The 8,419-nt window shown below is 53.8% G+C and overlaps 1 protein-coding gene across 1 annotated transcript; it reads left to right on the forward strand.

The window, feature by feature from the left end:
• The first annotated feature begins 2,098 nt into the window (after positions 1-2,098).
• SERINC2 (serine incorporator 2) lies at positions 2,099-8,144 on the forward strand. Its single transcript, XM_085208708.1, has 10 exons — positions 2,099-2,204; positions 5,281-5,442; positions 5,580-5,767; positions 6,080-6,159; positions 6,293-6,430; positions 6,521-6,690; positions 6,772-6,862; positions 6,933-7,068; positions 7,251-7,460; positions 7,888-8,144. The coding sequence occupies exons 1-10, from the start codon at positions 2,166-2,168 to the stop codon at positions 8,024-8,026; spliced, it is 1,353 nt and encodes a 450-aa protein (XP_085064834.1). The 5' UTR covers positions 2,099-2,165; the 3' UTR covers positions 8,027-8,144.
• Positions 8,145-8,419: the final 275 nt, after the last annotated feature.

Genomic DNA, 8,419 nt, shown 5'->3' on the forward strand with positions numbered 1-8,419 from the left:
CAGCCCTAAAATCCCCCCATAGAGGTGGAAAATCTCCCCAGCGGGGAGGACAGATTTCGTTTTGTTTGTGGCCGGGCTGCCCCCAGCGCTCCTGCGGTGGGAAGGGACGGTGGCACGGAGCATCCCATGCACTCTCAGCAGCACCCCTTGTCTGCTGGGACATAATGCCAGCGTGCCCCTTGGTGCCTAGGGAATGCCACTGCCCTGCCAGGACCTGGTCCTGCTGGTGGAGATGCGGCAAGATGGGAACAATAGGGGATGAGTGGTGGTGGCGGTGCTGTGACTCTCATCCCTCCGGTCCGGGAGTGCGAGGGGTGACGGTGACATGAGGACGTCACCTGGGTAACGTCAGAGCCGAGCAGCCCGTCTCACTGCAGCACTGCCATCTGCTGGGACAGCGTCAGGGGACGCGGGTGGGATTTCTGCTGCTGGCCGGGCAGCAGGGAATCGGGGGAGCTTCGTCTGTGGGCAGCAAATGGGGACTGAAGAGATATTGGGACAGGCTGGGGAGATGCTACGAGGTCCCTGGGGCGCCCCTGTGATGTCCCTGGGGTGACCTCTGGATGTGTCTTTGAAGTCCCTGGGGTGTCCTTTGAATCTACCTGAGGTGTCCCTGGGATGTCCCTTAGATGTCCCCCACTGCTCCAGGTGCCCCAGCTCTGCCAGGCTCTCTCACCCTGCCCCCACCCTCCTCTCAGATCACGGCCCCTTTTGCAAAGATGTTATCCTGAGAATTAAATTGCATCCTGCAGTGATTTCAAAGGGAACAGCTCCTGCATCTTGTGATCAGGCAGGATCTGCCAGGGACACGGAGGAGGATGCACCCTGGGGATAGGATTTGGGGCCAAACCCAAACTCCCATTGGCAGCTCTGCAAGGGCACACCTCAACCCACTGATAAAATTCACAGCTCTTCCTCCTCCTAAAGCCACACACTGGGGAAGCCCCTGCTTTCCACAGCAGCAGCCCCAGGGACAGCAGTGGAACTCAACTCAGAGCTTCCAGAACCTTACAAGCTGTTAGACACGGGCACAGTGCTCCTAGAGAGGCTGTTGGTGTCCTGTGCCCGTGTTTGAGGCATTTGGGCAGCACTCCGAATGATGTGCTTTAAGGTGGGGTAGTAGAACCACTGGCAGACTGTAGGTCCCTTCACATCAGAGCTGTTACTCCGTTCTGTTCCATTCCATTCCATTCCGTTCCGTTCCATTCCATTCCATTCCATTTCATTCCATTCCATTCCATTCTATTCTATTTTATTCTAGCCTAGCCTAGCCTAGCCTACTCTACTCTACTCCATTCCACTTCACATCTTCACATCTTCACATCTTCACATCTTCACATCTTCACATCTCCATCTCCTTCCCTTCCCTTCCCTTCCCTTCCCTTCCCTTCCCTTCCCTTCCCTTCCCTTCCCTTCCCTTCCCTTCCCTTCCCTTCCCTTCCCTTCCCTTCCCTTCCCTCCCATTTTCTTTCTTTTTTTTTCTTTTTCTTTCATTCCTTTTCCTTTTCTCTTTCTTTTTTTCTCTTCCTCTTCCATTTTTGTTTTTTTAATTTTTTTTTCTTTTTCCTTTTTCCTTTTTTCTTTCTTTTCTCTTTCTCTTTATCTTTTTCTTTCATTCCTTTTCTTTCATTTTTTCTTTTTCTTTTTCTTTTCCTTTTTCTTTTCCTTTTTCTTTTTTTCATTTTTTCCTTTTTCTTTTTCTTTTCTTTTTCTTTTCTTTTTCTTTTTCTTTTTCTTTTTCTTTTTTCTTTTTCTTTTTCTTTTTTCTTTTTCTTTTTCTTTTTCTTTTTTCTTTTTCTTTTTCTTTTTCTTTTTCTTTTTCTTTTTCTTTTTCCTTTTCTTTTCCTTTTTCTTTTCTTTTCACTTTTCTTTCTCTTTTCCTTTTTCTTTCTCTTTCTTTTCCTTTTTTTTCTTTCTCTCTCTCCTTTTTTTCCTCTTTCTTTTTCTTCTCCTTTTCTTTTTCTCTTCCTCTTCCCTTCCCTATTCCAGCCTTTCCCTCCCATTCTCACACCCAGCACCGCCACCCCCCCACCGTCCCTCCCCGCACCCCCAGCCCCGCAGATCCTCCCCCCCCCCCGGCCCCGCCCCGCTCAGCCCCCGCCCCCCCGGAGCCGCCTCCCCTCCCCCAACCTCAGTCCCGCCCCGGGAGGTGCAGAGGCCGCATTATGGGGGCCTGCCTGGGGGTCTGCTCGCTTCTCAGCTGTGTGAGTGCCCTGGGGGACGGGGGCAGCGGGAGAGGTGGGGGCTGCGCTGATTCCGAGAGCTGAGGCTGGGAGGGAGGCGGGGGGGGGGCGCTTGGGAGAGGTGGGGGCAACCGGGAGATGCGATCCGATGCAGCCGAGAGAGAAGCAGGGGAACAGCGGAGGAATGGCGCCCTTTCCCCCCCGGGGGGGATGAGGGACATCCCGTCTGTATCCACGGGGATGCGGGGCACCCTGTGGGGTTACTCCTCTGCCCCGGGGGAAGCAGGGGACAACCACTGCAGGGCAGCCCACCGGGCCACCAGCCAAAGGGACCCCATGGGGTCTGTCCCATCTTGCAGGCGCTCGTTGATGGGGAGGGAGGGCGCAGAGTATCGGGAGGAGCCCACGGTATCGGGGCATCCCTATGGGGTGAAACCTCTGTAGTGGGGAAAAGCTGAGCCCTCCCCTGCACCCACCTCCAGGGAGGATCGGGGCTGTCCCGGGGGGTTCAGGGCATCCCAGGAGGAGCTGTAGCCCTAATAGTCGGGGTGATGGGGGTCTGGCTGCTCCTGCTGCGTGGGTGCTGTGCTGGTGACACAGCTGGGTGCTCCCGGTGCTGTGCCCATGACGCACAGCCAGGGCAGGGCTGGGAAACCTTCCTGCCTGAATAGGAGCTGCTTTCGCAACTTGGCTTCGTAGTTTCAGAGGTGGAACTGTCATAACGTCTGGCCTGAGTGCAGTGTGTTCTGTGTCTCAGGATACCTCTCCTTCTGGGCACGTGTTGGAAAAGCCAGGAATGGGATTTCCAGGGCAGTGTATGATGCTGACCTAATTATGGATTTTTTTCCCCTTCAAAAAAAGCATTTTGGCCCAGGCTGTGGGAACAAGGCAGAGTCACGTTCTTATAGGGTCTACATAGGTTTAGGACCCTGCATTTCACATTGCTGTCAACGTGGCCATGGGGCAGTGCTGGCACCTACAAGTTGCCCACCTCCTGAACCCACGCTGACAGCAAGCTTTGGTACTGATTAACCTGCAGGGTCATTCATTTGATGGGAGACAACAACCGGCTGCTTGGCATTGCTTTGGGCTGACTCAGTCAGTGCAGCCTCAGGGGTACTGGGATCAGGGCAGCCTGCAAGAAGAGGTGTTGGGTTGTTGTTGCTGTTAGTGGGTTGTTACTGAGTGGTTGTTGCTGCTTGTTGGGTGGTTGGTGGGTTGTTGCTGAGCGGTTGCTGCTTTTTGTTGGGTTGTTGTTGGATCATAGCTGCTGTTTGTTAGGTTGTTGGGTTGTTGTTGGGCTGTTATTGAGCGGTTGTTGCTGATTGTTGGGTCATTGCTGTTGGTTGTTGGGTTGTTACTGAGTGGTTGCTGCTGTTTATTGGGTTGTCGGTGGGCTGTTATTGAGTGGTTGATGCTGATTGTTGGGTCATTGCTGTTGATTGTGGGGTTGTTGGGTTGTTACTGAGTGGTTGCTGCTGTTTGTTGGGTTGTTGGTGGGATTTTGTTGGGTTGCTGTTGGCTTAGGACCTTGCAGACTGTTTTGCATTGTTTGTGCTCCCTGAGCTGCCGTTCCATGCGAGCCACGCTCGCACTGAGCTGTATTCAATGAGGAAGTCAACAGTGAAACCAGAGGGATTAATCTTTAATCTGCAGCAGCTGAAACCTGACGCTTCCCATCACCACCTCCGTGCTGTGGCTGCTTCTCTTTACGTGCTTTTTCCACCCTGCTGGATGCTACCTGCTCCCTTGGGTGTGGGCTCCCCAAAACCTCATACATGCAGCATGCTGATGTACCCATCCTAGGGAAAGCCAGCTTAGGGACATGTCTTAGTGAACGTGAGGGTGATGGGTTGATGGTTGGACTTGATGGGCTTAGAGGTCTTTTTCAAGTGTAATGATCCTGTGAAAGTGGGGTGCATGAGGTCGTGTCTCCTGCACATCTTCAAGGATGCTCTCATGGGATGCCCTGCAGTATTCCCATAAACAAGTGCATCTCCTGGCCATGCCCGTTTAGATGGCTTCTCCCTTTTTCCTTCTCTAACCTTGTTCTTCCTGCTTGATTTCTTTTTAAAGCAGCTGTGGGTGCTGGGGATGTGCACAAGCTGTGGTTTTCGTGTTAAAAGCGCCTTCACAGAACTTGCAGAGCTCACAGTGCCCAAAAAGCTTCAACATCAGGAAGTGACAGCAGTGACTCCCATATTCACTACAACAAACTTCATGTTTGCAAGGCAGAAAGAGCAGTTCAAAGGGAAGAAAAGGAGCTTTGAAAGCAAAATAAATTGATGCTGTGAGCTTACAGGTAGAGGGAAAGCAGCTCAGTGAAGACCAGAGAGGGGGAAAAATGGGCAAATGTAGTTTTGGGTCCTGGAGGCACTTTGCCATGGTGCTGGGATGGTGGTGGTGCTCCCACAGTTGACTTTGGCAGTTTAAGGGAAACTCAGGGGTCACATTAATCCTGTTTTCTTCTCAGATATTTAACTCAGGACCTTTCACTTGTATGGCACAGGAGAGGGTTAACAGTCCAGAAATGTTTCTTAAAGTGTTTCTAATGTTACTTATTCTCCATCTTTACACTCTTTTAGGAAATAAGGGTTTTGGACATGGTCTCACGGCACTTTGGGGGTGATGAAGGCTGAAAATAGTCCCCAATCTGAACAGACAAATTCAAAGCAGGATGTGGTGGCCAGGACTGGCTGCTGGCCCTCTCCTGCCCCATAACCAACGTTACAACATGTCTTAATGCAAAACCCTTTGGTTATTCTTCCTCTAAGGCAAGGAATATTGGCCGTTTGGGTGCTGCTTGGAGCTCTTCCAAACCTTGCGGGCATTAAATAGGTGTGTGAGTATCCCAATTATTGGACAATCTAGTGGGAGCAACATTTCGAGGAGCAGTGAAGTCAAACTTGGACCAGAGATGTAAGCAGCATCTCCCCAGTGCTCCTGCCACCGTGGTTTGTGGTATCCGGGGATTTGGGCAGCCAGGACTCGTTGTGTGTTTTATAAATACCGTGTGTTTTCCCCATCTGTAAAATGAACCCAGCAGCTGAGTGCATCCCACACCCCCTTCCCACTTATCTCTGGGCTCTCATTGCAGGTGTCCTGCCTGTGTGGCTCAGCACCATGCCTGCTCTGCGGCTGCTGCCCCTCAGCCAAGAACTCCACCATCTCCCGTCTGCTCTTCACCTTCTTCCTCTTCCTCGGTACGCTGGTCTCCATCATCATGATCATCCCTGGGGTGGAGAAGGAGCTGCACAAGGTAATGCTGCTGCCTTCAGGGCGATGGCTGGACTTGATCAGAGGTGTTAACTCAGGATGGGTACATATCAGAGAGAGAATTTTTGGGGGCATGTCGCTGCTTCTGATGCCTTTTTCCCCATCTCCTCATCCTTGCAGCTCCCAGGTTTCTGCAGGGGCAGCGACTCAGTGCTGGGGGTCCAAGCTGACGTTGACTGCAGTGGTTTCCTGGGCCATAAGGCCGTGTACCGCATGGGCTTTGCCACAGCTGCCTTCTTCTTCCTCTTTGCCGTGCTGATGGTGTGTGTGCGCAGCAGCAAGGACCCGAGAGCTGCCATACAGAATGGGTGAGTGTATCCCCGTGCTTGGCTGGAAGCTTGGCTGGAGGCCACTGCCATATTTTTGCCCTTTTTATTTCTGTTTTGGGCATGGGATAAAGCAGAAGGGCAGTTTGAGCTCACTCTTAGGTTTTGAGGTCCTCTGATTTGTACTGCACAGTATTTGTGGTGTGTGCAATGCGCTGGGGAATTTGAGGTGTCTGCTGGGCATCCCTCTGACACTGCTCCCCATGGGGTGCCCCCAAGGAGCTGAGCATCCCTGGTATTGGGAACTGCTGGGGGTTCCCATTTTCAGACCCTGACTCCTCTCCCCTCTTGCAGCTTCTGGTTCTTCAAGTTCCTGCTGCTGGTGGGGCTCACAGTGGGGGCCTTCTACATCCCTGATGGCTCCTTTACATCAGGTGAGGGGCTGTGGGTGGACAGGGGGGTGCCCATGGGGTTTGTACCCTCCATGTCCTCACACTTGGTGCTGCCCTGATGCACCCCACACCATTGCAGTCCCATTACTGACCCACTTCCCTCCCACCACCCAAGTTTGGTTCTACTTCGGCGTTGTCGGCTCCTTCCTCTTCATCCTCATCCAGCTCATCCTCCTCATCGACTTTGCCCACTCCTGGAGCCAGCTGTGGCTGCGCAATGCAGACGAGAGCAATGCCAAGGGCTGGTATGCAGGTGGGTGCTGTGCCTCAGGGGCTCTCGTGGGGCCAGCTGTGATGCTCGTGGCCCTGCTCCAGCCCCTTCCCTTCTCCCCTTCCTCCTCAGCCCTTTGCATTGTCACCTCCATCTTCTATGCTGCCTCCATCACGGCCATTGCTTTGCTCTATGTCTACTACACCAAACCCCAGGGCTGCACGGAGGGCAAAGTCCTCATCAGCATCAACCTCATTCTCTGCCTCATCATCTCGGCCGTATCCATCCTGCCCAAAATCCAGGTGAGGTGATGGGAGAGGGTGGCCTTGCTGCCTCCCCCTGGTGCAGGGCTGAGCCCTGAGCCACTCCCGTGCTGTTTGCAGGAAGCTCAGCCACACTCAGGGCTGCTGCAGGCATCTCTCATCACCCTTTACACCATCTTCATCACTTGGTCTGCCCTGGCCAACGTCCCCAGTAAGTGCCCTCTTTGCCCTGGGGGGTGCATGGGGTCAGTGATGGCACTGACACCTGTGACCTCCCCCAGCCCAGGAGTGTAACCCCACACTGCTGCTGAGAAACAGTACTGGCTCAGCTGCAGCCCCACAGACACTGACAACGTGGTGGGACGCACCGAGCATTGTGGGGCTGGTGGTCTTCATCCTCTGCACGCTCTTCATCAGGTGAGGCCGTGACAGCGCCGTTGTGTTCTTCAACACTGGGACCCCGCAGGGTCCTGCACACAGCTTTTGGGATGTCAGGAGGAGTTGAGTGAGCTGTATCCCCCAAAGTGCTCTGCTGCCTCAGGGACACCCCTGCAGGGCATCCCCTCACCTGACCCATCTGCCCATCTGTCTGCTCGCAGCATCCGCTCCTCAGACCACACCCAGGTCAATAAACTGATGCTGACGGAGGAGAGCGGGGCTGGAGCTGGGACTGAGGCAGCAGCAGAGAGCGGGGTGCACCGAGCCTACGACAACGAGCAGGAGGGCGTCACCTACAGCTACAGCTTCTTCCACCTCTGCCTCCTCCTTGCTGCCCTCTACATCATGATGACCCTCACCAACTGGTACAGGTACAGCGCTCCTGGGGACCAGTTGTGACCCTGTCCTCTGCTCCTCCCTTCTCTGGGATTATCATTGCTCTTGGGCTGGGATGGGTCCATATGTGAGCAAACCTAATATGTAACCCATCAGCATTCATTATTTGGAGGGATCCAAGCACCCAATGGATACACTCTGGTTGGGTCTGAGTTTACTGGGTACCCTCTTGCAGCATTCCTTCGGCTTGCAGCACTCCCTATAAGCTTACAGCATACCCCCTCAGCTTGCAGCATCCCCCCGCTTGCAACATCCCTGCTCTGCTTGCAGCAGGACACCCTTCAGCACGCAGCATCCACCTTTGCTCACAGCTGCTGCACCAGGCTCACATCCCCCAGCACACAGCACAAACCTGAGTCCTGCTCACAAACCTGAGCATGCACCTTTCGTTTGCTGTTCCAGGCCTGATGACACCCTGCGGGTGCTGCACAGCCCCTGGACGGCCGTGTGGGTGAAGATCAGCTCCAGCTGGGCCGGGCTGCTGCTCTACGTGTGGACGTTGGTGGCCCCCCTGGTGCTGCCAGAGCGGGATTTCAGCTGAGCACTGCTGCAGGGTCCCCTCCTTGCCCAGTGCCTTACATCTGGACTCGAGTTTTGTGTCTTCTTGTGGGTTTTCCATTTTAATTTAAAAGGGATAAAGTGCCAAGCAGGGACAATCAGCGAAAGGACTGAGAATGACTTGAGGATTGCTGTAAAGCTCTTCTACCCTCTGTGCTTGTCTAGTGCCTTCAGCAGTGCCTCCAGCCCCTCCTCTTTAAGTGTTTGGAGGGGGTTGCACAGGCTTCTCTCACCTGCCTTGGTGGCCTTGGGACCATGGTGCCTTTTGGGTGGTGACAAGGAACCAGAACCTGGCACCAGGCACTTCCCCAGGGAGCCCTGAGGACAGCTATGCTGGGGGCTGAGTGTTGCTTGTGAACCCTGAGCTTTAGTGGCT

Source organism: Meleagris gallopavo, chromosome 25 (assembly GCF_905368555.1).
Source record: "Meleagris gallopavo chromosome 25, MGAL_WU_HG_1.1, whole genome shotgun sequence".
Lineage (NCBI taxonomy): Eukaryota > Metazoa > Chordata > Aves > Galliformes > Phasianidae > Meleagris > Meleagris gallopavo.

Excerpts from the sequence above, each read along its gene's own strand:
- SERINC2 (XM_085208708.1), top strand. The coding sequence starts at position 2,166 with ATGGGGGCCTGCCTGGGGGTCTGCTCGCTTCTCAGCTGT. Across the intron at positions 6,160-6,292 it reads TGATGGCTCCTTTACATCAG|TTTGGTTCTACTTCGGCGTT; the intron begins GTGAGGGGCTGT and ends CCACCACCCAAG. Across the intron at positions 7,461-7,887 it reads ACCCTCACCAACTGGTACAG|GCCTGATGACACCCTGCGGG; the intron begins GTACAGCGCTCC and ends TTGCTGTTCCAG.